This window comes from Stenella coeruleoalba, assembly GCF_951394435.1.
Source record: "Stenella coeruleoalba genome assembly, chromosome: 4".
NCBI classification, from domain to species: domain Eukaryota; kingdom Metazoa; phylum Chordata; class Mammalia; order Artiodactyla; family Delphinidae; genus Stenella; species Stenella coeruleoalba.
In genome coordinates this window covers 113,429,127-113,443,824 of record NC_137149.1, presented here as the reverse complement: position 1 = coordinate 113,443,824, position 14,698 = coordinate 113,429,127, and the positions used below count along the sequence as shown (strand labels likewise).

Sequence of the window (14,698 nt, the reverse complement as noted above, 5' to 3'; positions counted from 1 at the left end):
TTTTTCTCTTCTTCTTCTGGGACCCTTATAATTCCAATGTTGGTGCATTTAATGTTGTCCCAGAGGTCTCTAAGTCTGTCCTCAATTCTTTTCATTCTTTTTTCTTTATTCTGCTCTGCAGTAGTTATTTCTACTATTTTATCTTCCAGGTCACTTATCCGTTCTTCTGCTATTGATTCCTTCTAGAGAATTTTAAATTTCAATTATTGTGTTGTTCATCACTGCTTGTTTGCTCTTTAGTTCTTCTAGGTCCTTGTTAAATGTTTCTTGTATTTTTTCCATTCTATTTCCAAGATTTTGGATATCTTAATATTATTAGTCTGCATTCTTTTTCAGGTAGACTGCCTATTTCCTCTTCCTTTGTTAGGTCTGGTCTGTTTTTGCCTTGCTCCTTCATTTGCTGTGTGTTTTTTTGTCTTCTCATTTTGCTTAACTTACTGTGTTTGGGGTCTCCTTTTTGCAGGTTGCACGTTTGTAGTTCCCGTTGTTTTTGGTGTCTGTTCCCAGTGGCTAAGGTTGGTTCAGTGTGTTGTGTAGGCTTTCTGGTGGAGGCGGCTAGTGCCTGTTTTCTGGTGGATGAGGCTGGATCTTGTCTCTCTGGTGGGCAGGTCCACGTCTGGTGGTGTGTTTTGGGGTGTCTGTGGCCTTCATATGATTTTAGGCAACCTCTGTGCTAATGGATGGGGTTGTGTTCCTGTCTTGCTAGTTATTTGGCATAGGGTGTCCTGCACTGTAGCTTGCTGGTCGTTGAATGGAGCTGGGTCTTTGCATTGAGATGGAGATCTCTGGGAGATTTTCGCTGTTTGATATTACATGGAGCTGGGAGGTCTCTTTTGGACCAGTATCCTGAACTTGGCTCTCCCACCTCAGAGGTACAGCCCTGACACCTGGCTGGTGCACCAAGAGCCTGTCATCTATGCGGCTCAGAATAAAAGGGAGAAAAAGAAGAAAGAAGGAAATATGAAGATAAAATAAAATATTTATTAAAATAAAAGAATTATTTAAAAAATAATTTTTAAGTAGTTAAAAAAAAGAAGAAAGAAAGTAAGAAGAGAGCAACCAAACCAAAAAACAAATCCACCCATGATAACAAGTGCTAAAAATTATACTAAAAAAAAAAAAAAAAAACTGACGACAGAACCCTAGGACAAATGGTAAAAGCAAAGCTATGCAGACAAAAATCACACACAGAAGCATACACATACACAATCACAAAAAGAGAAAAAGGGAAAAATATATATATATCATTGCTCCCAAAGTCCACCTCCTCAATTTGGGATGATTCGTTTTCTCTTCAGATATTCCACAGATGCAGGGTACATCAAGTTGATTGTGGAGATTTAATCCGCTGCTCCTGAGGCTGCTGGGAGAAATTTCCCTTTCTCTTCTTTGTTCACACAGCTCCTGGGGTTCAGCTTTGGATTTGGCCCCACCTCTGCATGTAGGTCGTCTGAGGGCGTCTGTTCTTTGCTCAGACAGGACAGGGTTAAAGGAGCAGCTGATCTGCGGGCTCTGGCTCACTCAGGCCCTGTGGGAGGGAGGGGTACGGATGCGGGGCGAGCCTGTAGCGGCAGAGTCTGGGGTGACATTACACCAGCCTGAGGCACGCCGTGTGTTCTCCCGGGGAAGTTGTCCCTGGATCACAGGACCCTGGCAGTGGCGGGCTGCACAGGCTCCCGGGAGAGGAGGTGTGGTTGGTGACGTGTGTTTGCACACAGGCTTCTTGGTGGCGGTAGCAGCAGCCTTAGCATCTCATGCCCATCTCTGGGGTCTGCGCTGATAGCTGCGGCTCACGCCCGTCTCTGGACCTCCTTTAAGCAGTGCTCTTAATCCCTTCTCTTCACGCACCAGGAAACAAAGAGGCAATAAAAAGTCTCTTGCCTCTTTGGCAGTTCCAGACCTTTTCCTGGACTCCCTCCTGGCTAGCTGTGGCGCACTTGCCCCCTTCAGGCTGTGTTCACGCCACCAACCCCCGTCCTCTCCCTGGAATCCAACCTCCGAAGCCCAAGCCTCAGCTCCCAGCCCCCGCCTGCCCTGGCAGATGAGCAGACAAGCCTCTCGGGCTGGTGAGTGCTGGTCGGCACCGATCCTCTGCGGGAATCTCTCCACTTTGCCTTCCGCACCCCTGTTGCTGCGCTCTCCTCCGTGGCTCCGAAGCTATCCCCGTACTCCACCCACAGCCTCCGCCCGCGAAGGGGCTTCTAGCGTGTGGAAACCTTTCCTCCTTCACAGCTCGCTCCCACTGGTGCGGGTCCTGTCCCTATTCTTTTGTCTCTGTTTATTCTTTTTTCTTTTGCCCTACCCAGGTACGTGGGGAGTTTCTTGCCTTTGGGGAAGTATGAGGTCTTCTGTCAGCATTCAGTAGGTGTTCTGTAGGAGCTGTTCCACATGTAGATGTATTTCTGATGTATTTGTGGAGAGGAAGGTGACCTCCGCGTCTTACTCTTTCACCATCTTGAAGCTCCTCCTACCCTTTCTTAATGAATACAGTTGTACACTATACACATATCAGGTAGGGTAAATATCTGACTTCTTTGTCATCTTCAGAAGTAGCTTAGTGTTTAATGAACTGTTGCTCTTCCTCAAATATTTTAGATTGGCTTGCTAACTTCTGTAAAATGATCCCTATTGGTATTTATATTGGAATTGTATTGAATCTGTATTTCAATTTGTGGAGAATTGCTGTTTTAATTCAGACAATTTTTACCCTTCTGCTGAACGCACAAGAATCTTAGCATATGTTCATAATTTAGATCATTACTATACCAATTTACATATGCTCTCTATGCCCAGTATTTTAATTCTCTTCTTTTAGCCTCATAAATTGACAATATTATCATTGGATTGCATACAGGTAGAGTTTGTTTAGATTCATCCTTCTGATTATCATTTTCTTGGTTTATCACTATTTCTTGCAATTTGGCCCTTTACTTTGAGATTATTTTCTTTCCTTCCGAAGTACATCCTTTAATGGGAGTCTTTGACAATAAAACTCTGTTTTTTGATTGGTGTTCCCTTACTTGAAAGAGAGCTTTGTTGGATATAGAATTTTAGATTGACAGCTATTTCTTCCAACATTTTAGAAGTGTTATTCCACTGGCTTTTTGTTTTCAATATTACTGGTGAATAATTAGCTGTCAGTGTGATAGTCATCTTTGGGCATAGTCTGTCCTTTTTCTTGGTCTTTGGTTATCTACTGTTTCTCTCCTATGTGACTAGGTTTGGATTTCTTTTTATTTATCTCATGGGATTCACTGTGTTGTCTGAATTCCAGCCTATCTCCAATTCCTGGAATTTCTCAGCTTTTGTTGCTTTGAATACCTTCTCTCCACTATTCTTCACATTATCTCCATGAAAAAACTGTAATTGGACATAAAGTAGACATTCAATTATTCAGCAAATATTTTGAGCACTTACTATGTGCTTATATCTACAGATATGTAAGTAAACAAACTGATGAAAATCCTTGTCATCATGAAATTTAAAATAGAAGGCACAATATATTAGAAGGTGATAACAGCTAAAGGATAAGAAGGATCAAAGTGCTAGGATGGGGAGGGTTGTCTCCTTCCTTTTTGAGTTGAAACATAAAAAGTTTCAAGTATGCCTCATATAGCATTTTCTTTTTACCTCCTATAAACTTCATTGTCCCTTCTTAACCTTTTTCTTATATAGTGTTATACCCAGAAACGGATGTAATCTTTCAGGGAGGGTCTCACAGAGCAGAGTACAGAGTCACCAAAACTCCTGTTAAATAGCATTCTGTAATTCTTTTAGTGTTTGGAGCTGTTTGTATGAGCTCCTTTGTTTAAAGTCATTTTAATTACCAATTTTAAAAGACCTTGACATTTTTCATCTACATAATACAGAGGTCAATTTAAATGATCTCCAAGACCTCTTCCAGTTTCAAAATACAGGTAGAGTCAGATCTGGCTTTTGTGAGGCCAGAATATCATGCAGTTGGAGGCGGGTTTTATGTAAAAAATATTAATATTACAAATACAAAACTAGGCACAGAGTTTTGCAAGGGACCTGTACAAATGAGTGGCCCCAAAGATTAACCTTCAATAGCTTAATGAAAATTCTACATTGTGACACATATTAATGTATATTAGATTTGCTTATATGTGAAATATCTCTCCATTTTTTGCTTTTAAGTAAACATAGATTACAATAATAAATAGATTTATAAGATGAAATAGTTTATACTGAGATGCATATACATCATGCTTCAAATATCAGCCTTTGGATATTTCATGTCCCACAGTATTCCATGAGCAATCTGCTGCCAGTGAACAAATAGCCTTTAATTCAAATTGTCAGCTTTGAGTTTTTCAATGTGTTTTGGCTTGTAATATTTCCTCTTCTTGTGCTCATTTATAATGAAAACAGACAGTTACAATTTTGCATTAAGTCACTTATTCATATTTCATATTACTAGAATTTGAGGGGGACTTTTGAGAGGAAAATGACATTTTCAAATAAAAAAGTAAAAATATTTTTAAAGTAACAAAACAACTCAAGACATAACCATGAAATTCTGAATCCAGACCTATGTCTTATGAATATATATATATATATTTCTATCCTGATTTTTACAATGTCCTCGGAACTGAGAGTTCTTTTGAGAACAAAGTTTATTATAGAGCAATATGGAGTAATTACTGGAAAATAAATTGGCAAATATTTTGAACTTTATATTGAATAGCTTTTATACTTCACATGAGTAGCACCCCATATAATATGATATTGTATCACCCCATATACATCTATGATAGCAACATATAATTTTGATTTTTCCCTAGATGTGGATGGGTAGAACCCCTCTTTCTCTGCATGGAGCCTACTTGTCATAATTTCCCATGGTCTTTTCAGGAAAGTGACATGGGGAAAAGGAACATATATTAGGATTTTTCTTTCCCTGAAATATTTCCAAGTTGACAACCCCTAAGTTTTCCATAGCAAATAGGTATGGAATAATATTTTGGTGAAATTGACCCTATTCTAATTTGTGTCATAAAACTGAAACAGGTTAGTACTTTATTCTTAAATCTGGGCTTAGTAATTCACAAGAGATTGTTAGTATTTCTCAAATAGAGTCCAGGGGCCATCTGGATTGCAATTACTATTGGTGTTTCTTAATGATATCATCTCAGGTGTATGCACTCAGAATCTTGTAGATCAGTGAGTAGAGGGGAGTGACCTGTATTTTTATAAGTTCCCTATGTCATGAATATTCAGTTTGGGAACCACAGTTTTATATCATGATGCCTAACACATGACATGCATACCTCCACTTCCTTATTGCAGACATGAATACAAGGCTAACATAAAGCCACACAGTAATACACAATGCAGTGCCAACCAGGCAGCAAGTTGGCTTGCAAGATTAAGTAGCCTCTCCTGGAACTTTTCTATACAGACAGTGCTCTTAAACAATATTATCTTTAAAAACATAGTTAAGAATTTGGGGACAAACACTGATATTCTTTAAGTTGCAAATAGATGTCAGAAAAATTTTGCATAGAATATTGAATATAAGGCTTAGGGCAGAGTAGAAAACAAGTTTGAATTCTTGATGGTGTCAACTCTGGAAACCATATTCATCATAACAAAAAGTAATCAATGAAGAAAAAAACATGAAAAGAAGATACAGTAATTCAAAGGGCATAGTAGAATGAGGTCATTAAACAACGCTTTATGATTCCATTTAGTAGCTTCTGAAAGTTTAAATGTGCATAGTGTAAATTATGACCCTAAATATCTAGAAAATAATAAGAAAATAATGTATGAGTAATTTCATACATTAGGTTCAAGGCAGTTTGTTACATATTTTAGAAATTTCCTCAACCAAGGAAGTTAACCTAAAATGAGGGCATTAAATGTAAATTCTTGGCTAACTGACAAGAATTAGCTGGAATAATTTTTATTAAATTTTATTTATTTTTTAGTTTATTTTACTTTTGGCTGCGTTGGGTCTTCGTTGCTGTGCACGGGCCCTTCTCTGGCTGCGGTGAGCAGGGCCCACTCCCCACTGCAGTGTGTGGGCCTCCACTGAGGTGACCTCTCCCATTGCGGAGCACGGGCCCCAGTAGTTGTGACATGCAGGCTCAGCAGCTGCGGCTGGCGAGCTCCAGAGCACAGGCTCAGCAGCTGTGGCACATGGGTCCAGTTTCTCCATGGCATGTGGGATCTTCCCGGACCAGGGCTCAAACTCATGTCCCTTGCACTGGCAGGCAGACTCCCAACCACTGCACCACCAGGGAAGCCCTGGAATAATTTTTAATCTTAGGATTTCAGATAATCATTTTTACAATCCATACTTATTTTGCCTCATTCTTCTATTACAATACTATTTATTGAAGACATTAGTAGTGGTCAATATTTGCACATTATCTTATCATTATACTCTATAAAATCAAACTTTTTGTAATATGACTATTTTTTATGTAGTGAATTTAGAACTAGAGGATATTGTCAAATGATTCCTATTAAATGACATTTTTCAATTTTTATTAAATACCTTTGATAATTAAGTTGTATGATAATTTTTGAACTAGTAGATCAAAATATTTAAAAATATATTAAAGTATATTAAAATATATATTTATTGCTTTTTTGATAACTGCACAGGCTGGAATCTGTAAGGAATCACATCCTTACTCATATAATAGAAAAATGATGACTTATTAGTGTTCTAAAACAAAGAAATCCTTTTGCAAAAATAATTTTGGCCATTCTTTTAAAAAAAATTTACTATGCTAACATTAGCACATAATCATAAAAATCTAGTTAATATTTTATGTATTTTTAAAAATAAAATCATTGTGGAAATCTGATGATTAAAAAATTTCTTTGAAAAATGCATCACCTTATTTTCTATTTAAATATTAATAAAATTAATTGTTTTATGTGGATATGTTGACCTAATAGACTAGGTAAGCAGTTTCAGAGGCATTCTTTAAGAGGAATTGCCTGTGACAAACATATCATCAATTTTATGGCCAAATTAAAGCAATTTTTAACACATCAGTTCCAAACTTGCTCTTTTTCTTACTGGAATCCTTGGAACAAGCACTGGATTTGGAGCCAGGAGACATTACTTCCAGTCATGGCTTATATTTGGTTAATTATGATTATAAAGAAAAATCAATGTGGTTAACTAAGGATAGTGGACGAAGTTGTTTGCAATCCTGTGAACATCTGGAAAACAAATACTTACTACTTAAACATACTAGTCATGTTTGTGTGAAGAAAGAACCTGAAATGGATTGGTTAAAATAGAGGCACACAATTTTAAAGATGACTATACCACATATTTGCAGTTAGAACATTCAATTATTTCATTGTCAAGAATAAAGATTCTCCCCTCCCTTCTTTTTTGTAAACCATTACATCAAGGACCACAATAGTGTTTCATCTAAAAAGCAATTTAAGGAAGGAAAATGTGCTGAGTGCTTCTATAGACTTTAATTATAACTTGTAATAAGAAACATTTTAATAGCCCTTGTTTAATTAATTCCAAAATATTTGAGTCTCCTTAAACTTTACTGTAAAAATAACATGTAATTGTTTTGGGAATGTTACTTTAAAAGCAATCACTTTTTAACTAAATAACTGTGTACTGCTAGTTAAATGTCACTATAGTAGTGTGTTGGGAGTATTTTGCCACCTTTGTTAAAAGACTCCTTTACAGAAAATCTGACAGCTTCTTTGCCCTTATTTTTAGTTTGACATCAAATCTTCAGAATCCTAAAGAAGCTTGACCGATGATTAAATGATGGCTTGTTAGGACGTGATAACTTAACTGTATTAAAGAGTAGATCTCTTTTCATAGTTTACAATGTAAGCACTGAGATTTATTTAACTGTATTAATGTTTTCTATTTAAATATATCTAAGTCATTCTAGCTTACCTATATCCATAGTACTAACATAAGTTTTTGTCTAAGAGTAACTTTTAACTCTAATCTTTTGAAATTTTTTAAGTTTATTTCTAATGATTTTCACTTTCTCAGGCACATGGTAATTTAGATTAATCTTTATTGAAATATGTTCTTTTTAAATTATTCCTATCATTTTGTAAAGGAATATTCTTCAGTTTTTCCCACTTTTACTTCATTTCTTGGTATTACACAATCATGTATTTTTTTCATCCCCATACTTGAGAGGCTATGTAATAATTTAAACTTTATTCAGCTAGATTATAAGGGAAATAGAAGAGAATTTGCAAATTAGCTTGATTTTATCTTTGTTCAATCACCTATCTACATTGTTTGCATTATATATTTATTTTGGCTGAATATAGTTAATTTTGTCTTCTGTCAGGACTGCTCATCTTTTTTAGTCCAACCCTATGGAATAGCTGGGGTAAAGATTTTATGAATCTCAATTAAGTAATATTATGGTAAAGTTACCTGAACTGTCACAAATTACATTAGCAGAAATGAATTAACTAACTTTACACTAAAGATAGAGTAGTAGAATAAACAACATAGGAGAGTACACTGCCTGTGGTATTGGATTTAAGAATTTCTAAGGTCTCCATCATTCATTGACACATGGCAAGGAAATCTGTTAGAAATCAACTTCTTCCAGTTGGCTCTTCAGAGTTTTCACAGGTATTTATCATTATCAAGGCTCTGACATATCAAATATCAATGATAGATGATAAAGAAAATCTCAATCAGTGGATATGTCTGTGAGAGACCCCCCCCAGTTTTGTAAAGTATTAACTTTCATAGAGAGGTAATATTTATTTTTCTTGTAGAATTCCCTATGCTTAACATACTTTTGAAACACATGCACTTGGTTGAAATCTGTTTTAAATTGAACATCCTATGTTTACCCTCATATCCCCAATATTCAGGGATACAGGGCACTATTATCAGAAGTAAGTAAATAGGTATGAAACTGCAACTACTTTGATAAAAAGAATTTTTTTTTAAGTCTTTGGTAAAGAATTAGTGAGTTACTATCAAAAATTAGATTGACCCTATTTGTAATGCATATGAGTGGAAAACATTAACAGATAATGAAATTTCCCATTTGATAGAGAACAGAAGAAAAAAACCTTAAAAAGAATTTAAGAAAAATATAAACAAATCTTATAAAATATTTGTGTATTTGTCATTTTTAGAAAATAAATGATGGAAGTAATTTCATGATAATATTATTATATGTCTTTATATTTTTTTCTCTTCCAAATCACATGGTTATACAGAAGTTTAGCTCAAGAGGAGAAATTCTTCTTGTGTTATTTAAATACCTTTTCATCTTTACAACCCAAAGACTATTTCATGATATCCTATTTTAAGTAATGCTAATTCCCCAAAAGTGTATATGTTCCAAAAGTGAATTTAAAATTCCAAGAGGATTCACTGCCTGACAATCTGATTTTATATTTCTGTCCTTTGTTGTTTATTAAAACTCCATTTGTGTTGATGACTGCTCGGGATTCTGAGAAGCAGTTAGTCTCCCAACTAGTGAAAGGCAAGTGCTAGTGGCCTACACTTGTTTTTGCCCTTAACTATTCAATTCTCAGATATTGACCAGTGGAACAAGGTAATTGAGCAACTAGGAACACCATGCCCAGAATTCATGAAGAAATTGCAACCCACAGTAAGAAACTATGTGGAGAATCGGCCCAAGTATGCAGGACTCACCTTCCCCAAGCTCTTTCCAGATTCCCTCTTCCCAGCGGACTCTGAGCACAATAAACTCAAAGGTAAGCCTTTCAGGGACAACTTCAGAACCACTATGTGGGTGATGGGCAAGCTATAGAGACATCTTTCTTTAACTTGAAATACCTCAATTTAAAGAGAGGTATTGTTAAAAGATCTTCTTTACAAAGGGGGAGAAGCCAAGGATTTTAAAATTGCCTGGATATTCAGAGAGAAGGTTACTAATAAAGTGTGTAATAGTGGTGCGGGTTAAACTATTCCATGGGGCTTATTTAGAATCTTAAAATTATTTTGCAGTGCTAACTCTAAAAGACCAATGTAATATACATTGAAATAATTGTTTCAGTTCTTTTTATTACCTGGAAAATACTTTCAACACAAGTTTTTAGTTGTCAAATCTTAGAGCTATAGATGTTTGAGTTTTCTTTGCATTTTATGGAATGCTTAACCACCATTTTTTCATTTTAGAGTGATAAATGATATTTTTTACCTACACATTTTGTATTCAGTGTAAACATTTTCATTAATAAGTAATTTTTCTACTACTATGTCTGCAGTTATGAACTTTAGTAACAAATCTTAATTTCTTCACCAACAAAACTGGGATTATAATGCTTGGTTATAGGACTGAATAAACTTGGTAACGTATAAAGTGTAATATAAATAATATTCTAATTCTTATTTTAACTTAGGACATTTTAGAGAATGTGATTTTGAAGCAAATTTGATTTTTTCCACTGCCGGAGCTGAAATCCTACCCCTTAAAATCTGTGTGAACTTAGGCCAGTTATCTCATCTTTCTGTACCTCCTTTAACAAATGAAAGTAGAAAGTTTATACTTGGGAAGATTAGCTGACTAATTTGTCAAGCACTTAGAACAGTGCCTGGCTCACAGTAAGTGCTCAGTAACTATTAGATATAAAAATACTAATAAATATTTATTAATAATAAAATAATTATTATTTTAGGTGGATCTATACATTATCCCAGAAAAGGACACATGCTTGTGAAATTTTATACCAAATGTTCAGTGGACAATTAACTACAGATTTAACTTTCAGACTTAATTTATAGCTAATATAGACAAAAATGAGATGGAGAAACTTATTTCCTCCAAACTTTTATCTGATGGATTTTAAATGCACAGCATTGTTTCTGTGTTTGTGACACTTTTGTTGCACAGTTGGGTTTCTTCTTTTAACTACCACTACCGGCTCTCTGAATGACAACAGACTAAATTATTACTAAATCTACTGCATTTTTTTAAACATTTTTATTGGAGTATAATTGCTTTACAATGGTGTGCTAGTTTCTGCTTTATAACAAAGTGAATCAGTTATACATATACATATGTCCCCATATCTCTTCCCTCTTGCATCTCCCTCCCTCCCACCCTCCCTATCCCACCCCTCTAGGTGGTCACAAAACACCGAGCTGATCTCCCTGTGCTATGCAGCTGCTTCCCACTAGCTATCTATTTTACCACTAGCTATTTATTTTATGTTTGGTAGTGTATATATGTCCATGCCACTCTATCACTTTGTTACAGCTATCCCTTCCCCCTCCCCATATCCTCAAGTCCATTCTCTAGTAGGTCTGTGTCTTTATTCCTGTCTTACCCCTAAGTTCTTCATGACATTTTTTTTATCTTAAATTCCATATATATATGTTAGCATATGGTATTTGCCTTTCTCTTTCTGACTTACTTCACTCTGTATGACAGACTCTAGGTCTATCCACCTCATTACAAATAGCTCAATGTCGTTTCTTTTTATGGCTGAGTAATATTCCATTATTATGGAATATTGGAGTAATATTCCAGTATATATGTGCCACATCTTCTTTATCCATTCATCCGTTGATGGACACTTAGGTTGCTTCCATGTCCTGGCTATTGTAAATAGAGCTGCAAGGAACATTTTGGTATATGACTCTTTTTGAATTATGGTTTTCTCAGGTTATATGCCCATTAGTGGGATGCCTGGGTCATATGGTAGTTCTATTTGTAGTTTTTTAAGGAACCTCCGTACTGTTCTCCATAGTGGCTGTATCAATTAACATTCCCACCAAGAGGGCAAGAGTGTTCCCTTTTCTCTACACCTTCTCCAGCATTTATTGTTTCTAGATTTTTTGATGATGGCCATTCTGACCAGTGTGAGATGATATCTCATTGTAGTTTTGATTTGCATTTCTCTAATGATTAATGATGTTGAGCATTCTTTCATGTGTTTGTTGGCCATCTGTATGTCTTCTTTGGAGAAATGTCTATTTAGGTCTTCTGCTCATTTTTGGATTGGGTTGTTTGTTTTTTTGTTATTGAGCTGCATGAGCTGCTTATAAATTTTGGAGATTAATCCTTTGTCAGTTGCTTCATTTGCAACTATTTTCTCCCATTCTGAGGGTTGTCTTTTCATCTTGTTTATGGTTTCCTTTGCTGTGCAAAAGCTTTTAAGTTTCATTAGGTCTCATTTGTTTATTTTTGTTTTTATTTCCATTTCTCTAGGAGGTGAGTCAAAAAGGATCTTACTGTGATTTATGTCATAGAGCGTTCTGTCTATGTTTTCCTCTAAGAGCTTGATAGTTTCTGGCTTTACATTTAGGTCTTTAATCCATTTTGAGTTTATCTTTGTGTATGGTGTTAGGGAGTGTTCTAATTTCATACTTTTACATGTAGCTGTCCAGTTTTCCCAGCACCACTTATTAAAGAGGCTGTCTTTTCTCCACTGTATATTCTTGCTCCTTTATCAAAGATAAGGTAACCATATGTGTGTGGGTTTATCTCTGGGCTTTCTATTGTGTTCCATTGATCTATATTTCTGTTTTTGTGCCAGTATCATACTGTCTTGATAAATCTACTGCTTTTAAGAGCAACATCAACTGTATGCAAAATGAGAAAGTGCTAATACCCCAGGTGGAGATTTTGAAGAATGTATGTCTTTATGATGCTAATTGACATGTCAGGCAAAGTAATCCCTTCCTATTAAGTCACTTATAGTATAACAATACAGAGGCCACAATCCTTGATTAAATTATTTGATATAATGCAAACACTTGTAGAGAAACTACTCAGTAAAATGCCATGCTTCATTATATAATTCCAACCTTCTTGGGTTTATTTTTTGGCTTTTTAATTCAGTTTGAACCTGTACAATTATATTACTTTTGCAAATAATAAAGTAGAAGATGTGCTACACACACACACACACACACACACACACACACACACATACATACACACACACACATACACACACAATGGAATACTACTCAGCCATAAAAAAGAATGAAATTTTGCCATTTGCAGCAACATGGATGGACTTGGAGAACATTATGCTAAGTGAAATAAGTCAGACAGAGAAAGGCAAATACTGTATGATATCACTTAAAAGTGGAATCTAAAAAATACAACAAACTAGTGAATATAACAAAAAAGAAGCAGACTTACAGCTATAGAGAAGAAACCAGTGGTTACCAGTGGTGGGGGTGGGGACAGTGGAAATATAGGGGAAGGAAGTGGGAGGTACAAACTATTGGGTGTAAGATAGGCTCAAGGATGTATTGTACAACACGGGGAATATAGCCAATATTTTGTAATAACTATAAATGGAAAGTAACCTTTAAAAATTGTAAAAAAAATTTTTTAATTAAAAAAAAACTAGGTTGTGTATTTACAATTATTAAATTATAATTGTAATATAAAATCAGCAAATTATAAAGAATTACACAAAGAATCAAAGGGATGAATTTATTCTACTGTTATTAAAGAGTGTAAGACATTTACTTGCAAATGAAAGATGAAGAATTAAAACCTTTTCTTCTTCCTCATTTTGTTCCCTACAAGCAGTATTGATCCTTGTTTCTTAGTAAGATGATTTGGTGTTACTGTCGTTCATGTCCCTATTGATGAGGAGACCACCCCAACCCCCCTGACTCTTTCTAAGAGCAGAAACATAGCTGGATTTGACGGGAGAACCTGTGGGACTGTGTGAGTCTGGGTATAAAATCAGTTACAAATCAAAGAGATCTTTGAACCAATGACATAAACCAGTACAGCCCCGTTAGATCATGACAGGGTTATTAACAATGAGAAAGGTTAATTATTGAAAATTAATGTATATTTCTGTACTTTTGTTACTCTTGTGAACTTCACAGTATCAGTTTGGAATTAGCAGAAATTAAATTTCTAGAATTGAGATCCCCAGAAAAATGACTAATAAAGAAATCTTCCAGTCTAATTTAACTAGCAATTTTTATAAATATATAATTAGTATAAATAAATATATAAAAAGTATTTTATTAAAATGTAACAACACCAGAGATTATAATGTCATAAATTGCTACATTTTAACTGTAGTACAATCAAAATTATGAAAAAACACATAAAACTAGAAGAGAATATATTAACAATGAGAGTGATTGCCTGTGGGGAAGGTGGGTTTTTCTGGATTTTATGTTTTATGTGATTTCCAAATTTTTTATAATTAACCCATATTTCCTTAATAATCAGAAAAAATTGATAATTAAAAGTTGATACATATTCATGGATTCAAACACATTGCCTTTTTCCTAATTTAGCAAAACAATTTAGATTTTGCTTTCTTTAATTTGAAGTTTTACCATATGTTTGGAATAAACTGAATATTTTCACCATAAAAACTTGCAAACCAGTTTGTATCTGTATTTTCTTGAAAATTTTATGTATTTTTAGAAATTTTTAGAGTGTCCTTTAGCAATGTTATTAAATAAATACACTTAATGATTATCACCGTGTAATTTTTTTATATCCCTAGCATCTCACACTGTACCTGGCACACAGTAGACAATATGTATTTTATAAACTAAACATCTCCCACATCAATGTGGTTACTAAGTCTTGTGGATTCTTTCTCTCAAATCTGTCCCCTCCTCTCAATTCTTGAAGCTTCTGCTCCCATTAAAGTCCTCATCATTTCTCCCATCTTCAAAAAGTCACCCCTGACCTCCTTGCCTCCCTCTAGACACTGCTTTATCCTTTTC

At 35.1% G+C, this 14,698-nt stretch overlaps 1 protein-coding gene across 6 annotated transcripts in view; it reads left to right on the top strand.

Moving 5' to 3' along the window:
* MAPK10 (mitogen-activated protein kinase 10) overlaps nucleotides 1-14,698 on the top strand; it is a 617,840-nt gene that overhangs the window by 557,574 nt on the left and 45,568 nt on the right. For all 6 annotated transcript variants that reach the window (XM_079919605.1, XM_079919603.1, XM_079919601.1 and 3 more), the window contains one exon: nucleotides 9,544-9,726. In XM_079919605.1, the coding sequence (XP_079775731.1) occupies nucleotides 9,544-9,726 (183 nt within the window). The remainder of the gene's footprint in view (nucleotides 1-9,543; nucleotides 9,727-14,698) is intronic.